The sequence below is a fragment of the Nyctereutes procyonoides genome, unplaced genomic scaffold, assembly GCF_905146905.1.
Source record: "Nyctereutes procyonoides isolate TBG_1078 unplaced genomic scaffold, NYPRO_anot_genome, whole genome shotgun sequence".
NCBI classification, from domain to species: domain Eukaryota; kingdom Metazoa; phylum Chordata; class Mammalia; order Carnivora; family Canidae; genus Nyctereutes; species Nyctereutes procyonoides.
The window spans coordinates 22,670,509-22,691,308 of record NW_026575034.1 but is presented as its reverse complement, the minus strand read 5'-3'; the positions used below and the strand labels follow the sequence as shown (position 1 = coordinate 22,691,308).

The following is a 20,800-nucleotide window of genomic DNA, read 5'->3' as shown; positions in this document are numbered from 1 at the left end:
TAGAGTTCTATACAATTAATGGTATTGTTTCAATTTAAAACATATATATTTATCAAAAGAGAATTATCTTGAGATATGCAATAATTTTAACTGATGCCTTGATGCATTTTAACTGATACATAGGCATCACGCACGATTTCATATACAGTAAACACCTACAGAAATTTTGTGATTGGCAAATTTTTCTAAGCATAACCACAAATGTGTTAAGGGAAATAAAAATGTTTTGTACGTGAAATCAAATTATAATTCTGTCCTACCTTCCAAAAGGACAAAGAAGAAAAAAATTAGAGACAAAAGTACACCTAATAAACAGGTGATGAAGGTATACAGAGATGGAAAAAAATGCATCAAAGACATCTTGAAGCAATAAAATTTCAGGAAGGAGTATTTCAGAGGTCAGACAAAGCTGACTTTCTGAAGCCACATTTGCCAAGAGCCACCAACTATTTCTGGCCAAGAGGGAAGATTTTCCTGCACAAAGCCAATTCTGAGGGTCAGAAAACAGAGATGTTGGGATTGTGGCAGAACATAAAAGACAAAAGTAAGCAACTAAAAGATCTCATTCTGGGTGAGAAAGGAGGAACAGAGACCTGACACTGATGATGTGTTAGTTTTCAGAGGAGACATTTGCTAAACTCTCAGACATCATGGAATGGGGAGCAAAAGAGTATGCAGAGAGCATTTGAAAAATAAGAGAGAGTTCTGGGCAGTCTTTGTTTCCTTGACACCATGTCTCACAATTGAAAGCCTGAGCAGATCAAGCCATAAGTGAGTTCAAAAGTGCCACTGGTCAATAAAGTGATAGAATAAGCTTCAACTCGGAGTTTTCATTAGATCAACGTAAAAATCCTATAGGGTGCTTATCACAGAGGAAGAAGTGAATTATCACTGGAGGAAAATATGACTTCATCTGGTCTTCATAATTTTTCAAAATAATGTTAAATACTCAATAAGAAATTAGTAGACATGGCAAGAAACAGGAACATGAGTTCAATAGCAAGGAGAAAACCAGATGAAACAGACCTACCCACAGTTGTAAATAGCAGTGAGGGCTTTGAAAATAACAATGTTTAATGCATTCAAGGAATTAGAGGATTGGGTGATAAATAAATTTATTCATTTTAAAAACCAAAGAGATGAGAAATTTTACCAAACAAAATATAGTAAAAGTTAAAATTAAAATAAAAAGAGACCAATAGGAAGAATGGGCAGATGGACATTAGAAAATGCTAATGCACAGAGCCAAACCTAATAATTCGGTAAAGCAGAATTACAGAGTAGAAGAAAAGATTATGGATCTACACTAAAGGTTAGCAGAAAATAACAAACCTGAGACTTTCAGGTATGATGCCTTACTAGGAAAGGAAGAGTTTCATGGTGACAAAAAGATCAATCAGCAAGAAAGAACCCTTAACTTTAGATCTTTATGCACTCAATAAAATTAAGTGTTTAACTACCCATAGCTTAAAAATAAACAAATCAAAGAAATCAGCAGCTCTAACAGGAGAAACAGGCTAATCCACATTTGTAATGGAACATTTTAACACACATCTATGAAAAGCTGAAAATGCAAGCAGACAACTCTAAGGAAAGACATATAAAATCACCTGAAATGAAAAACTGGACTATGCACACACAGCTAGATAAATATGGAGATAGAGATATAAATAACACTTCAACAAGTACAGATGATTGAAAAGTAACACAGACTGTGGCATATATAAGGCTTTAATCTGTATCTTTACAATTAACTTCAGTGTGATATTAAGAAACTATTTGGAAAGTCATGGCCCAGCAGTTCAGTTTAAGCACAATAGTAGTGATATGGATTTCACAAGAAAAAGATGATGATGATGATGACCATGATGACTGGTAATATCTCCTGAGTGCTTACCAGTTATGAAACCCCATGTGAAGGTCCTTACATAAACGTATCCATTATGTTTTACCCACCAATGTCTCCAGTTCCCAATGAAATGCATGTTGTTCTTCCTTGCTGATAGTTTAGGCAGCTGAATTTATGACAACAAATTGTATTCCAATGCATGTAGTTAGGAATTGGAAAAACAAAATTTTGAACCAAGCTCATTTTGACTCTAGAACTCATGCAAGTACCAGCTTCCACAATGATTTTTTTGCCTACCATGCTGCAATCTGCTTTTGCTATAAGAGAGTCTTGACCTATATTTGGCGACTTGCCCTCATATATGATGGGCTTGCCCAATGCAGCTTCTTTATGAAATATTATCATTAGTGTATGAGCATCTTCATGCATAACAAAATCTTAATGCAATTACTTTGCTTATATTAAAAAGCAAAAGATGCTTTGGAAAACTAGTATATCATGAATCCTAGCCTCCAGAATTTCTGTCCAGGTCTCTTAAACCAAAGGGTTATCGTTGGTTGAATCAGGAAAATGATTGAACAAAGTTTAGAATAACTCATTTACAGTACCTCTACAACTTGTCTTCACAATCTTAAAAAAACAAATCACCAAATACCAGAGCTTTTATCAATTTCCTCTTTATACAAATGAATAAATTAAGTGAAGGCTTAATAATAATGAACAGTAGCATGATATTATATGCCTTCATCATAGATGTGTTGGAGCAAACATAGTTTAGTTCATGTGAAGCACCAGTTTGATTAAACACAAAGTACTTAATAGGGATAAGCTTTGAGAAGAAGGGGATATTTATAGATATTTCTTTCAAAGTTCAGATTATATTTAACAAAGAGATATTCAAGGGATGTATTTTTATAGGATAAAGTAAACACTAAAGATTTTAGAAGAACTGGAGAAAGAATGTACTGGGACTTGTATAGTATATAAAGGGGGCTGATCTTGCTGTTCTAAGGACAAAAGAGTCAGTGTATTATGTGCCACTACATTTTGTATTATGTGCCCCTAAAGTTTCTGAAAGGATCTCTAATTTATCTACTCCATTCAAAGCAGTCTCAGATAATCAGGAAAGTCATGTATTCTGACTTTTCTTATAGCCAGCCATTTATTTTTTCAGTACCTTATCTGATCTTCTATTTCCCTTATTTCTTCCAACTGCCTTCTAACCTAAAGTTGATATTAGCTGGGTTTTTAACGCAATAATGTATTTGTTTGTATGATTTTTGTTTGATTATTTATTTATTCACAAAGCATAATGATACTCCGATCTATTGACTGGACTTTCACATCACACGGGACCAATAAACGAGCCATGAAATCTGTAGGAGGAACTATTTCCATAAATGTCAAACCTGGTCTTTATAATGGAACATTTTTACTACCTTCTCTCGGATGTGTTTGGTCTTCACCCCATAGACAAGAGGATTGAAGAAAGGTGGAACCAGTAGGTAAAGGTTGGACAGGGTGATATGTATATATGACGGAATATAAGATCCAGACCTGTGAGTGAAAAAGGAAAAAAAAGCAAGGAGATAGAACTGGAAGAAGACACATATGTGGGGAATACATGTATTAAATGCTTTAAGACGTGCCTCTTTCTGAGGCAGGTGGAAGACAGTGATAAATATTTGTACATAGGAGAGGGCAATCAACATGAAGTCCAGGCCACCAACAATAAAAGCCCCAAGGAGACCATAGAATTTATTAATGTAAACGTCTTCAGCAGCAAGCTTCATGAGGGCCATGTGTTCACAGTAAGTGTGGGATATCAACTTGGTTCGATAAAGTTTCAGGCGACACTTTATGAGCAACAGACATGGGATGACCAGAATGGCAGGCCGCAGTGTCACTGCAACTCCAATGTGAGTGACTAGTTGTAGAGTGAATATGGTAGCATGCCTCAGAGGGTAAGATTGCTACATAGTGTTTCCCTAAGCATTTCTAAACATTTGCCTATAAATTAAGTCATAAACACCAAATATTAATCTGAGCTTTTCCCTGGCCCCCAACAACCCTAATGACTACTCAGAAATTTTAAATTTGGAATGATGTGGATATTATTCCACTATGTCACCCTCCCAAAGGAGAATTCGTTAGTAGGGAATCCTGGTAGATGACTTTATGTGTGCTTTTGCCTTTTCATGCCTGCTTGTCTGCTGTGTGATGCTCACTTTCAGAAAAATCTCTCCTCATGCAGAAGAAACAAATTTCCCCCAATGGCTGTCCCCCTTTTTGAATTACAGGTCTTCAGTATATTAGCACAAGATTCAAGTTATTCATGATCTGTTCTCCTTCAATTTAAACATCCGCAATTCTACCCACCTTGCCTGGTAGCATGTTGCTAACTTCCTTAACCTTCCTATTTTGTAACACAGATTTTCCAATATCATGAGTGCTTTTGAATTGTAGTTTCTAAACCTCAAAGTGAGATCTACCAAGAATTTATTTGTACTCTTTAATGATTAGTAATTTTGCTGTGGAGTCTATATTCATTGTACTTGTGTTTATACTTCAACTTTTAAAATTTCAAGTCCAGTTAACCTGCTACTCACTTTTTTTAAGAGTTTATTTATTTATTCATGACACACACACACACACACACACAGAAAGATAGATAGATAGAGAGAGAGAGGCAGACACACAGGCAGAGGGAGAAGCAGGCCCCATTCAGGGAGCCAGACTTGGGACTCAGTCCCAGTCTCCAGGATCACACCCCAGGCTGCAGGTGGCACCAAACCGCTGTGCCACTGGGGCTGCCCAACCTGCTACCCAGTATCTAGAAGCCCCAGTGGCAAGTGACTAGAACAGAAGTTTCCTCTTTGCTGGTCAACTTACTTAGTACCCAGAAATGGCAATGGGAAATGACTGGAGCAGGAGAAAGTTGATCTTGGCTTTTCCTAGGAGTGGATTATCTGGGTTTTCTAACATAATTTTCCTTGATGACCAAACTTCATAAGCTTCTTGCATATCGTGAGTTTTTTTTTTTTAATTCCCTGTGGCAAAGAAGGGGGGTTAGAGCCACAGAACAACCATCATTTCTCAGGACGATGCCCTTACTGAATATAGCAGGAGACCTGCTATATCTAGGGCAACCAGGAGTTGGTACTGTTGAAGCATCTTCTCTAAGTCAAACAGTGTGGTGTGTTTCACACTACCACATATGTGATTCCTTGTTCTTACTTACTTATATGATGGAGAAATGGAACACAAAATGCGGACTACATAGTATGGAACTCCAAGTCTTGCCTGAGTAAAGTGACCAGCTTTATCCCAGGCTTTTTAAGGAAAGTAAATTACTTTCACACAAATGGTAGCCTTTTCCTGTTTATCTCACTTACTTAGTCTTGGCCATCCCATGGAGATTCAGAGGATTTCCAGATGCAGTTCAGTGATCCCAGGGAGGCATGTGTTTGAGAGTTCTGGGGAGGGAGTTTGGAAGTTGCAGGGAGTTTATTGTATAGTGAGTCTCTTTTCCATCTGTTTGATGCCTGGGCTATGCCATTTGCCCTTCTTTATCTTGAGACATTCTCTCCATGCTCTCATAGCAAGCCTTTTGGAGTAAGTCCCTCATTCCTTGCATCATACATAGGGCCTATGTCAATGTGACACATATCTCAACCCATTAGCCTATACATGTGTTTTCCTATTACCCTGGACTCGGCACCTAATTAGCTGGAATACCCAGTTCAAGGGGACCCCCAAGATGGGAGTGAAGAAGCTCTTCAAAGACTATACATGCAGCACGATTTTGGGGGTAGGTCCTCTTTATACCTTCAAAAGTTGATATGTTCCTGAATCTGCAGCTTGGAATGATTTCACCTGGAAAGGGGACTAAGTGGCAACCAAAATACCAACAGATCCACGTGGGAACTTAATCAGTTGGACTCAGTAGCCTGCCTGGTCTTTGTTCATCAAGGAGGTCACAAAAACCATCTCTAGGGAGAGTGGAAGTAGATTTAGATATAATAAAATGCAGGACTCTCAAGTCCTGATCAATACCAATTGCTAATTACCCTTCTTGGGATCATGTGCTACCTGGTGCAGACATTCCACTGACTACCTGAGAGAAACCAAATGCCAGAGGCAAAAGTATACTTTACATAATACTGTGAGGTCATATGAGCAGCATGTGGTGGTTAAAAGCCAACTTTTGGAAGGAAACAGCTCTGCTCCTTCCTAGCCAGGACTCAAGCTTGGGCTGTTTGTGCTTCTGGATACTTATTTTACCTCTTCCGAGCCTCATTGCCATCATCAGTAGGATAAGAATACAACAACAGAAGCTCTTCATTGACTTCTTTTTTTTTATAAATTAATTTTTATTGGTGTTCAATTTACCAACATACAGAATAACACCCAGTGCTCATCCCGTCAAGTGTTCCCCTCAGTGCCCGCCACCCATTCACCCCCACCCCCCGCCCTCCTCCCCCTCCACCACCCCTAGTTCACTTCCCAGAGTTAGGAGTCTTTATGTTCTGTCTCCCTTTCTGATATTTCTCACACATTTCTTCTCCCTTCCCTTATATTCCCTCTCACTATTATTCATATTCCCCAAATGAATGAGAACATACACTGTTTGTCCTTCTCCGATTGACTTACTTCACTCAGCATAATACCCTCCAGTTCCATCCACGTTGAAGCAAATGGTGGGTATTTGTCATTTCTAATGGCTGAGTAATATTCCATTGTATACATAAACCACATCTTTATCCATTCATCCTTCCATGGACACCGAGGCTCCCTCCACAGTTTGGCTATTGTGGACATGGCTGCTAGAAACATCAGGGTGCAGGTGTCCCGGCGTTTCATTGCATCTGTATCTTTGGGGTAAATCCCTAACAGTGCAATTGCTGGGTCGTAGGGCAGGTCTATTTTTAATTCTTTGAGGAACCTCCACACAGTTTTCCAGAGTGGCTGCACCAGTTCACATTCCCACCAACAGTGTAAGAGGGTTCCCTTTTCTCCACATCCTCTCCAACATTTGTTGTTTCCTGCCTTGGTAATTTTCCCCATTCTCACTGGTGTGAGGTGGTATCTCATTGTGGTTCTGATCTGTATTTCCCTGATGGCAAGTGATGCAGAGCATTTTCTCATGTGCATGTTGGCCATGTCTATGTCTTCCTCTGTGAGATTTCTCTTCATGTCTTTTGGCCATTTCATGATTGGATTGTTTGTTTCTTTGCTGTTGAGTTTAAGAAGTTCTTTATAGATCTTGGAAACTAGCCCTTTATCTGATATGTTATTTGCAAATATCTTCTCCCATTCTGTAGGTTGTCTTTTAGCTTTGTTGACTGTACCCTTTGCTGTGCAAAAGCTTCTTATCTTGATGAAGTCCCAATAGTTCATTTTTGCTTTTGTTTCTTTTGCCTTCGCGGATGTATCTTGCAAGAAGTTACTGTGGCCAAGTTCAAAAAGGGTGTTGCCTGTGTTCTCCTCTAGGATTTTGATGGAATCTTGTCTCACATTTAGATCTTTCATCCATTTTGAGTTTATCTTTGTGTATGGTGCAAGAGAGTGGTCTAGTTTCATTCTTCTGCATGTGGATGTCCAATTTTCCCAGCACCATTTATTGAAGAGACTGTCTTTCTTCCAGTGGATCGTCTTTCCTCCTTTATCGAATATTAGTTGACCATAAAGTTCAGGGTCCACTTCTGGGTTCTCTATTCTGTTCCATTGATCTATGTGTCTGTTTTTGTGCCAGTACCACACTGTCTTGATGACCACAGCTTTGTAGTACAACCTATTTGCTGTCTACAAGAGACTCATTTTAGACAGAAGGACACCTACAACCTGAAAATAAAAGGTTGGAGAACCATTTACCATTCAAATGGTTCTCAAAATATACCCTAAAAACTATAGAACACTTCTGAAAGAAATTGAGGAAGACACAAAGAGATGGAAAAATATTCCATGCTCATGGATTGGCAGAATTAATATTGTGAAAATGTCAATGTTACCCAGGGCAATTTACACGTTCATTTCAATCCCTATCAAAATACCATGGACTTTCTTCAGAGACTTAGAACAAATTATTTTAAGATTTGTGTGGAATCAGAAAAGACCCCAAACAGCCAGGGGAATTTTAAAAAAGAAAACCATATCTGGGGGCATCACAATGCCAGATTTCAGGTTGTACTACAAAGCTGTGGTCATCTTCACTGACTTTTGAAGTGACTGATGCAGCTCACTGCCACTCTCCCCTGCCAGACACATGCCAGTTGATGTTCCAGGGAGCTGATTTGCTCTCCCCTCAGCCTTTCTCTCCTTTTCTCACCAGCTGAATTTGGAGCTGGTGGTCAGCAGTCAGCTGTTTTCCTCTAAATCTCAATTGATGCATGCTATGTTTGTTGTTATAATTAGATGTGTCAATTAAATATTAGGTAAATAACAACAAAGAAAGTCAATCAATGTAACTAACATTGTAAACAAAAGGAAGGAAAAAAGCCATGATTTCAATAACTTCAGAGAAAGCATATGAAAATATTCAATATCCAATTAAAGTAAAAACCATCAGAAAAGTAGGAGTAATAGGGAACTTCTTCATCTGATGAAATATATCCATGAAAAATCTAGTGAATACCGTATTTAAAAGTGTCAAACTAAAATTTCTTCTTAGATTGAGAGAGATGCCAGGATGCCTCTCTGTCAATACCTTTATTCAACAGTGTACACAGGTCCAGATTATAGCAATATTATCATATTGTATTAGTTTTGACTTCTTATTCAGATATATCACATGGTTATATCCATTAATCATCCTTTTTGTATATAATCTCTAAAATACATATGGTTTCCATTGTCTTCTCCTGGAGGGATAATGTCCTCATCAATTATTCAGTATGTACTATGATTGCCACAACTTCCTGAAACACTTAATCCCCTAAACAGAATTAAAATGTGTCAATTCCATGCTTATTATCTCATAAAAATCATGTTTTTCCTTCTCTAATATCCACCGATATGTTTCATTCCTTTTGTCATGGTATTTGCCATTTCTTACTTTGTATATATTTCATGTTCACATACATTTTACTAAATATCAAGAACAACAAGGCTCAAATTTATTTGTTTTATTCAACAAGACTTTTTCCTCCCAAAAAAATGTCCTCTACCACCTCTGCCTTTTGAATGCCTTTGTCTCTTCCATTTTCTATAGTGCTATGTTTTCTTGGGTGTTTTCTTCCTCTGACTATGTAGAAGTCCCAAACTGGACAACCAGCTGTGTCTCTCTGTATACTCATTTCTTTTTGATAATCATCTTATTGTTTCACAGTCTTGAAGGTTGAATGAATAAAATTTAACCAGATATCTGTTGTTGGAGCATCCTGATAGTGTGGAAGGTAGGTGGGCAGAGGAACAGCAAAGAGTGAAGGTCTGAAATCACTCCTTTAGAGTCAGTCTCTCATATGCCAGTTTTGTGTTTGGCTCATACTTTATTTCAGGGTCACATCATGGTTCATTCAAGTCATCATTTTTGTTTATCTCGTCGGTATCAGAATAAACTCCCTTCTACGCAGATATTCTGTATATTGATGTCACATAGTAACCTTAAGCCTTCACATTGGTTGCTTTTGAATAGCATTGATCATAGCAGGAAAATGTTTAATAATTGTTAATTATTCCAAGTCTTTTTTTTTTTGAGATTCCCAGAAGCCTCAGGCATTGATTGCCCTATGCATTGCTGATAACAATTATAAATATGATGCAGGTCTTAATCTCAAGATACTTGCATTAGGCAATTACTACATGCAAAAGTGGAATTCCTTTCCTGTGTGTTCATTTTTGAACATCAACCTTCAAATTTGGACAAAATTCAAATTAGCTAAAATCATTAATACCTGTGCCTATGGAAGATTTGTTTCTGTGTAAGTATTGATCACACTTTCATTTCTGAAGCATATTAATGGAAGAAGACAGACCAAAAAGGCTATACATTATGCAAGTCAACTGTTATGAAATTCTTGAGACTACAAACTACTCCTAGTCACAGAATGTAGATCAGTGGTTGCTGGAGGCCTGCCAAAGATGTAAGGAGGGTCACTAGTGTTCGATCACAAAGGAACAGGAAATTTTTGGGAGTGATGCTTAAGTTCATTATTAATTGTAGTGATGGATTCATAGGTTCATAGATACCAAACTATATCGTATTTTATATTTATGTATGTCCATTTTCTATAAGTCTTTTCAGTATACTTTTTCCTACACAAATTCATCACCATTTATAGTCTATGTCTATATATTTTTGGTGTTGCTTATATTGTTATCACTGGTTTTACATTATGTTTTTATTTACCAGTATTGCAGACAGCATTGGCAAACATAGGTAAGTCATTCTAAATTTATCAAAATATAAAAACACAAGCAAATATAAAGGTGAGACATTGTCAGAACAATAGGTCTGGGTTGTGTTACCAGTTTGAGAATATTGATGTATGACATGGTCCCTAGAAGTTACCTGGAATTGTGTCATTTTGTGTAATTTGGTTTCTATGGATGTCTAAGTATTACCAGAGAGGAACATCTCATTGTAAACAAATAGGACAAAAAACACAGAAAAAATGGAAAAACTTTGAAATGTTAGCCTTATTTTGTTCTAATATGAATAGCAAGCCAAGGTTATTAAGTGTTTTTATAGTTACTGAACACCTCATTCAATTCTGACATCTAAAATTAAAATTTTTAAGAGATTTTATTTATTTATTTGTTTATTTATTTATTTATTTATTTATTTATTTATTTATTTATTTAAGAGAGAGAGAGAGAGTACAAGCAGGGAGAGTGAGAGAGGGAGAAGTAGGCTCCCCACAAGCAGGGAGCCTGTTGTGGTACTCCATCCAAGGACCCTAGGATCATGACCTGAGCTGAAGGCAGACACTTAATTGACTGAGCTACCCAGGCGTCCCATAAAATTAAATATTTTTGAACATATATATTTCCAGGAGGTATTAACTATTTAACACATTGATGTTGCTATATGTAAAGCAACCTAAACTGCCTGTAGAAGGACTCAATAATGATCAAGATGGTTTCTTGGAGAAAAATATTTTCAGGACATGGTCACGAATTTGTTTGGTCTTCACACCATAGACTATAGGATTGAGGAAAGGAGGGACTAACAGGTAAAGGTTTGATAAGAGGATATGAACATATGGCGGTATGTGAGAACCAAATCTATGTGTGAAGAAAGAGAAGAAGGCAAGGAGGTAGAACTGTAGGAAGACACAGATGTGGGCAATGCAGGTATTAAAGGCCTTGAGTCGTGCTTCCTTCTGGGGCAATTGAAACACAGTGATAAAGATCTGAACATAAGACAAGGTGATGAATATTATGTCAAACCCCAAGATACTGAAGGCTACAAAAAGGCCATATATCTTGTTGACACGGATATCTTCAGTGGCCAGCTTCACAATGGCCATGTGCTCACAATAAGTATGGGAGATGACTGTAGTCCGGTAGAGTTTAAGACGACATTGGATTAGCACAATGGATGGTGCTATAAGAATGGCAGCCCTGAGTGTCACCCCAACTCCAATGTGAGTCAGGAGTTGTTGGGAGAAGACGGTGGCGTGTCTCAAGGGGTCACAGATGGCCACATAACGATCTAGGGCCATTGCCAGTAGGATGCCTGATTCAATTGCCTGGAATGAGTGAATAAGCCACATTTGTAGAAGGCAGGCTGCAAAGGAAATCTCTGGCAAATGAAACCAGAAGATGCCTAACATTTTGGGAAGAATACAGGTGCTAAGTGCAATGTCTGTGGCCCCCAACATGGCCAAAAATATGTACATGGGCTTATGGAGGCTGTGTTCATATTTGATTATACCTAAAATTAGGGAATTCCCAAATACAGCAATGAAATACATGACACAGAATGGAATCCCAATCCAATGCTGCACTGACTCCAGCCCAGGAATCCCAGTGAGTGTTAGCACAGCGGGCATGAAGATGGAAGCATTGGGAGTGAGCATGATGATATAGTCGGTAGAATCATGTAGTAGTGTTGCTGTTTCATCTTCTAGTCTCCGTCAAGACTCCATGTATAAAAATAATAAGAAATCACTTTTTTTTAGTAAAGTATACTTTTGTTAGATAAAAGATGGTAGTCTTCTCCTTTTATTTATTATTGAATTATAGGTGACATTGAATATTTTCTAAGCTTAAGGTGCGCAACATGTTGATTTTATACAGTCACATTTTGCATTATGAGTGACATTTTATTGTTAACCAACACATTATCACATCCTGTATTGTTTTTTTCTTGGTAGGAATAAATATGATCTAATCTCTTAGCAAGTTTGATGTTTTTAATATAGTATTTTTGTTTATGATAATATACCATGCATTAGATCTCCAGAACTTATTTGTCTACGAATAAAATATCTCCTCAATTTACTCACCCCTTGGGCCCTGATACTCAAAATTTTTGTCTGGTTTTATAAGTTCAGCTTTCTCATGATTCCACATATAGGTGATATCATACCATATTGGCCTTTCTCTGTCTGACTAATCTCACAGAGCACAACATACTCAGTCTGTCATTATTGTCACAAATGACAGGATTTCTTCTTTCTCATGGCTGAATAAACTAGTCATTGGAGAAATGCAAATTATAACCACTGAGATATTAACTCACTCCCGTTAGAATGGCTGTCATCAATCAGACAAGAGATAACAAATGTTGCAGAGGAAGCCGAGAAAAGGGAACCCTTGTACATAGTTGGTGGAAATGTATGTTTGCCACCACTATGGAAAGCAATGTGGAAGCATATAAAAAAGTTAAAAATGATTTATATATAATCTAGCAATTCTACCTCTGGGTATATATTTAAAGAAAAGAAAAACAGAATATTGAAGAGAAATATATAATCCCATGTTCATTGCAGGATTATTAGCAGTAGCCAAGATATGGAAACAACCTTAGTGCCCATCAACTTATGGATGGATCAAGAAGATGTGCATATATATGTGTGATGGAACATTATCCATTTTATTGCTTCCCTTCAAAGACTCCTTTCACATGTTCTCTTTTCACAAATTCATTGTAGGAAAAACCATCAAGGCTATGCTTCTACATGCCTTAATCATTTTCATTGACAAAAGTTAAATGGATCAGATGATTTTTTCTGCTCCATGACTAGTGTATCAGAGTTTCCCTGTATCCTAGGTTTTTCTACTTATCACCTGTTCTGTTTTTGACCTGCTAATTGGACATGGAAAAATTATTTGATGCAGAGTATAGATATTTCAAGAACTAGACTCCAACTAGGCTGTCGCTGGCTACAGTGTTGTTAAACAATTCTGCTAATCATAATCAGAAGGCAAGCTTGATGAGAGTATTTTTCAGTTTTCTAGCTCATCTGCCTTTTTTCTCAGGTTAACTTCTTCATAGTCTGATCTCTCTTCTCCATATTCAGAATGTTTTCAACCTACGTTGTCAAAGTTTCTGTGTTTTTCCAAAACCTATCCATGCATGGTGCAGCTTTTCCTGCTTATTCTCTGTGAAAATAAATCAACTGTTTTTAATTCATGGTTGTCTTCTGAGGTAGGTTCTATCAGAGCTTGTTCATACTATGCCTTGCTTTTTGCCATTTTTTTGTATTTATTCAAAATGTCAATCACTACCCACTGCTCTTCTCTCTCCCCATCAATAATCATTATTCAATCCCTAATCCTGAATAGGCATTTATTCGTCAGTATTTGAAATAACAATGACTCTCTGAAATGTAATATTTTCTTTACTTATATCTTATGCATCTTCTTCTATCCACTAAAAATACAATTAAAACTCTACACATTGTTTTTCATATGGTTATATCCATCCTGTTTTTTGTCTCTGCCCTTAGCTGCTCAATCCAATACACAACACTATAATCCTCAGTGTCACCTATGAGTGGATTTGCCTTGTCATTTTCAAAGCACTTGAGGGTTTCTTGACTGGTGATTCCTTACAACTGGTATTTATATTTTCTTCAAAAAAGTATTTTCTCCTCAGAATATGCAAGATATTAATTCACAAATTACATTCTTTTTCTTTTAGTAATTTCTAAACTCATTTAAAAAATGATTTCAGCAAGTATAAAACAGATAGAGACAGGACAAAAGCCTAAAATGACAAGACTAAAAAATCACACAATCACATCTCCATAATCCTTCAAATTTTTCCCTCTGATAACCTTAGATGGTCCCTGAGACATCTGAAATTCTCTAAAACACATCTCAGCCAATTGCAGGAACATTTATTGCTCATTTTTCTTAAAACTTAATTCAGCTCTTGAGTAGCGCTTCCCTATATAAGACTCCTTGTTTTGGAACTCTTCTTTTTTGCAAAAATATGTGTCAACCTAGATATTCTTCAAATCAGAAAGTAAGATTATTAACCACAGAATAGTGGTTTATGTGCTAATGACTTATTTAAACACATATTTATTAGTATCTACTTGTTTCAAGTACTTATTGAAATGATTGGGAAACAAGATAAATTTCTTTATCCTATATTTTGAAGAATCTACATTACCTTGAGTGCTTGAAATTCAAAACTAGGACTTATGATTCGTTAAATACATATTATATTATCCATGTTCCTAAGACATGTAAGCATTTTTAATTATATTATCTTCCTTACCTTATGATATTCCCATCATTAGCCCATTATCTTAATGAAAAACTAAGACTTCTTATTTTTACAGGTGAATCTACTTGGATTTAAATTCCATGGCATACTGACCCAGAAAGAACAAAAAATACTTTGTCTTTTGAGATTTTCCCATTGAATCCAGTAAGAATTATGAGCTACATATTAGTGTGTGAATAAGTCAGGCTGGATTATACAAAAATATACAAAAGATTTTGGTCAGTTTGTGCCTTTTCAGACTGATGAAAAAAACTTTCATATTACCTTTTTATTTCAAAAAATAGATAAAACACAGAAACTATATACAGGCTTACTATATGCTGCACATGTAAGTCCAAGTTTGCACATCAGATCACCCATGTACTGGCTAACACTCTGTGATTTGGCTCAAAAGTGTGTGCTATTATATTTTTTAGGCATAGTCATTTGGGAGATTTAACATAGCCATAACCATGTGAGTCATACTTGACCTGAAGAATTCTTAGAGGATAGTGTGCAAACTGAAGTGTGGCTGAGGTTTATATTATGGTTAGTCAGAAGAAAGAGAGTAAAAAGGAAAGAAGCCAACAAACAAACTAGCAGGTAGGTAACATGGGAAAATGTGCCTTCAAAGAACATACCTCCTGTGAAGAAAGTAGTTACCTTCCTTCTTGATAGTTTTACATTTCCAGCTTCATGAGGCTTAACTGATATTCTTCTAGAACAGGTTTTCTCACTCTCAGCACGACTGGCATTTTTGATAAGATAAACTTTGTGTTCTAATTCTCTACATTGTAGGAGGCTTGACAGCATCCCCACTTCTATCCATGAGTTACTAATTGTTCTCTCTTGTCACAAAAATAAAAAATGTCTCATGCTAAACCAAATGTCACCTGCATGTGTGGGGAAGGACACATCACATATGGTTGCTAACAATTGCTTTAGAGCTTTACATTGGAGAAAAATAGTCTTTAATTAAATAATAATGTTTTTTAGGTTGAATCATAATAGGCAGACTAAATATGGCTATGAAGGGTGATCATTCTCTGGTAGATATTAACCAGATAAAGGAGATGAAAGGGCATTTCAAGAGGAAATACTTTGGATAAAGTCAAAGAAGCATGAAATGTATAGTTGGACTGAAAATCAAAAGATAGTTTCAGATATGAATTCTTTCAAAAGCAGAGGTGATGGTTGTTAGGGCTAAGTAAAAGGGAAGAATAACACATTTAAGCTCACAATATTTTGAATTTAAATTCAATTAGCCAACATATAATACATCATTAGATTCAAGTGTAGTTTTCAATACTTTATCACTTGTGTACAACATCAAAGGCTCATCACATCACCTGCCCTCTGAATTACCAGCACTCAAGGTTATAATTTTAAACAAAATAATTTCAAAACCTTAGATGGAATAACAGGAGGTTTCTTTCCCTGTAAAAATACACTCCATCTGATCCAGAACGAAGATATCTGGCATAGGGAGATGAAGTTAGAAAGATACTTGTGATAGTGCAGATGGGATCGGATGAAGTGAGGACTAACACAGGAGTGATATTTGTGCTGCTCACTGACTTGATGGATGGAAATCATGGGAGGTGAGACTAAGATGTCTTTGGGTTGAGAGTAATGGCACTAGATCACAAGGACAAGCTTGAAACAACTGTGTGTGTACAGATATGTACATGTTTAGAAGAGGAAGGAGACATATCTTAAACCTTGAAATGTGTGGGCCAGGTAAACAATCAGGGGTTCTGTTTTCAGCATCAACCCTGAACTCTTAGCGTTACTTACAACCCATTTCTGACTCAGGCTGATTCCCAAAACCTAAAAGAATGAAGGGATTGAGGTCTAAAGCTACTCTCCCTACAATCTCAGGAAATCTTACCCTATGCAAAGTTTGCGACACTCATCCTTTGATCTCTGTTTCAAGCCCCCAGGGGTAGATACTCAGAAACCAAATTTTTACAAATTTATTACCCATATTCTTCTGTAGGGTCTTCCTCTTCTCAGGCCTACTTTATAATCTGTCACTGACTGTGTGATTCAGTGATTCAGAAATATTCTGAATAGCAACACGAAAAAGAATCTTCATGTTTGAGCAATCAGCTACTGCAAGATTCGATTGCTTCTTTTAGTCATCCTGGCATCTTCCTGGCTCATAAGTGAGTTGTGTTCTCTTTGAAACCAATCCTCCAATTCCCACACTCAGTGCAGAATCTAAGGCCCAAAGACTTACCTGTAATCATCGGTGATAACATACGTGGAAGCCACAGGGTGAAACTCTTTTGGTGTTTCATATAGTGAGGATGGCTGTTTTGTACTATAGGAGCCACCTGGGGGACTACTTTGAGTCAGTCACTGGTGAGCTTTAAATCAGCTTCAGACAAAGGTGAAAAGCAGGCACAATATGGTTCAAACCCTAGGAGAACTTGTCTCATAGCAGATCTGCATCTAATAAAAACTCTCCATTCCTGCTGTCCGTGGGAGGACTGGGAACCAAAACAACTGTCCTTTCAGAAGCTTTTAAGAGGAAATAGTACCCCAAGATAATACAATGACACTTATATACTAAATAATGAGCCAAATGAAGGGAAATGAAAACATCTCAAGGTATTCAGAGTAATCAGTGTAGACATGGTGGCAGAGAACTAAATGGAATATTTCTACGTGATATAGAAATTGTTCTATTTGTTTAGAATTATCCCGAAATGATATTATGTGTTTTCAGATTTTACTGCCAGTCACCTTATATATATTGACTTCCCAACTATGAACTACTTTTTTATGGCCATTGTTTACTTGGTTGACAAAAAAAGGAGCTAGGGAAGTTTGTGACTTAAACAGGATTTTAAGCTTTGGGATCAAGAAGAGGAAAGGAAAAGATTCTGAATCTGCGTGGTACAAAAAAATATCTAACAAGGCTGTGTTACATGCACCTATGTGACAGACATGATAGCCTCACTTAGAGTTACATGGTTTTTGTCATTGATTGCATCTGGCCGCATTTAGCAGACATGTTCTTTTTTGTACTGAGAGACTCTCTGACTCCCATCTTGTCATTAAATTGCCATAAATTATCTTCATCCTATAATACAGCTACTTTGTGGACTGGGTTACCTCACAGTGGCTTGAGCTGGTGGTGTGCATCTCTTCCCAGCTCTGCACTCAGTGACATGGTAGATTCAAATCAACCATAGTAGAAATAGGTACACCAGAAAACAATGTATATCAGAATGCCAGCCACCCAACAGAATAGCATCTCATGAATTCAAAATAAAATAAAATATCTTCAGAGAAAACAAAAGAATATTTTGCACATAGAATATGATATAGGCTGCTATGAGGCCAGCAGGTTCTGAAATTCATACACTACTTGCTCTATAGAGAATTGGAGTATTAGAAGCATATTGAATAACCCACAAGATATTTTTGGGAAATGCAAAACTGTTTGAACCTCACAGAATCATAATGCTATTGAATTTTGGAGACAAAATTATTCTTAGATAATGCTAAGTTAAACGCCATTAGTGCTGGCAGGCACCTGGGTGGCTCAGTGGTTGAGCATCTGCCTTTGGCTGAGATCATGAACTCGGCATCTGGGTCGCAAAAGTGTTCTGGAATTAGAGAAGAGACAGTAACATAAATTTCTGAAAATACAAAAATTAGTGTTTTGTACACACGAAGGGGTGAATTTTATAGCAGGGGGACTGCTTCTCCCTCTGGCTAAGTCTCTGCCTCTCTCTTTCTATGTCTCTCATGAATAAATAAATAAAATCTTAAAAAAAAACATTAGTGCTAAGGTGAATAAGAGGTTTTAGTAGCAATATGACTCCTTTGGTGACAAATACAGTTCCTTAGAGCTTCTTATATCAATAGGAATAATTATCTTACTGTAATGTAATAGGAAATATAGGGTGCAAGTGTTCATCAGTGGCTCTTCATTCTACACGTGTTCTAGAGAAAATGAGAAACAAAAGTATAATTTTTATTACAACAGTGTTAAGAATTGAGTTGCATGGCTTTTACTGCAATGGTTGATAAAGTTTATCAAGTGAGAAGATACCAAGTTTACATGAATTATGGGAAACACCAAATAGTGGGAACTGGCCATGCCTACACTATTTGTGGAATTGTCTGATGTAAAATGATAGTCCTTACCATGCAGAGAGGAGGGGATCATGGAAAAGCTTATTTATCAGATTTTAAACACAAAAAAAAGAAATGAATACAAATCAGCAGGTGATTAAAGGAAACAATGAAGCACTTCAAGTGAAGGATATGCAAGCAGAAAAAGCAGCAGTTATTGCACTCTTTGTGAATACTAGTTATAAAAAGAATCATATTTCACCAAGCTGACCGTCAAAGCTTAAAAATCTCAATCATAACCAGCGTTTGAGGATAAAGAGATACAACTGCTATTAGTCATTGTTGCACTTGATGCAATCCAGTTTGAAGTTTCTAGAAATCATTAAAATGACCCTCTACAAAATGTATTTTTCTTTTTCAGGCAATTTCCTGTTCAACAATATTCCCTATAATCATCCTGGCCTATGTGTGGGAGGATAGAGGGTCTTGGTTATCCTCTATCCTTATAATGACCCATTTGTTCTTTTTTTCCTTTTTAGGTCTCAGTTTGGATCTGGTCCTGATGATTTGAAGGCCACAATACTAGGATAATCTGGACTCTAGACTAGATACTTTATGGCATATTGACAGTTGAGGATGGTATAAAAGGTTTCCAGTTTCATCTTCTGTCTCCCCATTCATTTCCTATTCTGTCTATTTTTAGAATCACCGTCAGGACCAGTCCTTGTTAGATATATTTCAAACTTCTCCAAATAAACTTGGAATTACAGTGGACCACCCTAAGCTGGCCTGCTGTCTGTTTTTATGTAGCCCACCAGCTCAGGAGAGTTACTGATGAACTCCTACACTCAAGGTGGTGATAGGGAAAGTCTGACTTTCAGCCACACATAAGCAGAAGGCTCTTCACCAGAAAAATGAATTCCATTCTTCTACTTTAGACTGAATTATAGAAAATCTACACAATCTTGATTCATATTGCTCATATTAGACTTTGGACCTCGTTCAACTTCTGTATGCAAACATGTTTTATCTCTTGGTATCTAAAAACCTATGTAATAGTCTTCAATTGCCTCTTTGCCCACAAAGCCTAAGCTATGTATTTGTTCCTTTTCATAGAATGTTGTTGAACCCTGCTAATACATTAAGAAATCACTTCTGATGCCATCTCAGTTTTATTCCTAAAGAAGTTATGTTCTCTAAGAACAACACCCCTATTGGTAATCCATGCTAATCATATCATATGTTAATTATACAAGAAAGATTGATATTGAGAACATTTTCAAAGTTGCCACAAGAAATCCCCTAGATTTACAAGTAGTCAGTCATCCTCATCAATCATTGATAGGGTTACGAGACTGAATCATTTTTTTTAAGATTTTATTTATTTATTCATTGGAGACACACGGAGAGAAAGACAGAGACACAGGCAGAGGGAGAAGCAGGCTCCATGCAGGGAGCCTGATGTGGGACTTGACCCCAGTCTCCAGGATCACACCCTAGGGCTCAAGGCAAGTGCAAAACCACAGAGCAACCCAGGTGTCTCCAGCCTGAATCCTTTAAACAAGCCAGAGTATCCTCCATTTTTGTGACTTGCAGTCTATTTTATAGGTGTATTGAATTTAAAAGGAATCATAGACATCTGCCTACGTGTGCATATTTTCCACAATTGTTCAGTAAATGGTCTATGATCTGAAGTTTTCAGGAATAGTCCCCTAGTCTTAAGCTCTGAAATCATAATCTAAATGACTACTCCATCTCTTCATTAAATTAATAGCCTTGCCTGATTAAAAAACATGATGTTTTATGTCCGCTGAAAAGATACACCGTCACATGCCCCATAGACACATACATGGTTACAAATGCATACAAAATACATGTGTTTACTTTATATAGAAACATGTAATGCCACCTAATAACTTTGAGAAGAAAGTTAAACATCTTTGCAGAGTGTCCGTGGTGGCCTTTCTTGTTTTTTTAATTGAAATAGAGATGACACTCGTGTTACCTTATTTCCAGGGATGCAGCACAGTGATTCAGCAAATCTATACTTTATGGTTCGCTTGCAGCAAATGTAGCTACCATCTGTAACCATGTAGTGCTACTAGAATACCCTTGACTCCATTATCTGTGCTGTGCTTTTTATCCCCATGACTTATTCCTATCACAAGTAGGTTCTGTATCTCCTGCTCTCCTTT

General features: G+C 37.0%; 2 protein-coding genes across 2 annotated transcripts; both read right to left on the bottom strand.

Moving 5' to 3' along the window:
• Positions 1–3,252: 3,252 nt before the first annotated feature.
• LOC129504879 (olfactory receptor 52A5-like) lies at positions 3,253–4,243 on the bottom strand. The gene is made up of 2 exons (XM_055317756.1): positions 4,229–4,243; positions 3,253–3,822 (listed from the first exon to the last, which is right to left on the bottom strand). Exons 1-2 carry the CDS (start codon positions 4,241–4,243, stop codon positions 3,253–3,255), a joined length of 585 nt encoding a protein of 194 aa, XP_055173731.1.
• A 6,677-nt stretch (positions 4,244–10,920) lies between these two features.
• LOC129505098 (olfactory receptor 52A5) lies at positions 10,921–11,871 on the bottom strand. The gene has a single exon (XM_055318038.1). The coding sequence runs from the start codon at positions 11,869–11,871 to the stop codon at positions 10,921–10,923; it is 951 nt and encodes a 316-aa protein (XP_055174013.1).
• Positions 11,872–20,800: the final 8,929 nt, after the last annotated feature.

What these genes read in the sequence shown, in the direction of transcription:
- LOC129505098 (XM_055318038.1), bottom strand. Translation starts at nt 11,871, where the DNA reads ATGCTCACTCCCAATGCTTCCATCTTCATGCCCGCTGTGCTAACACTC.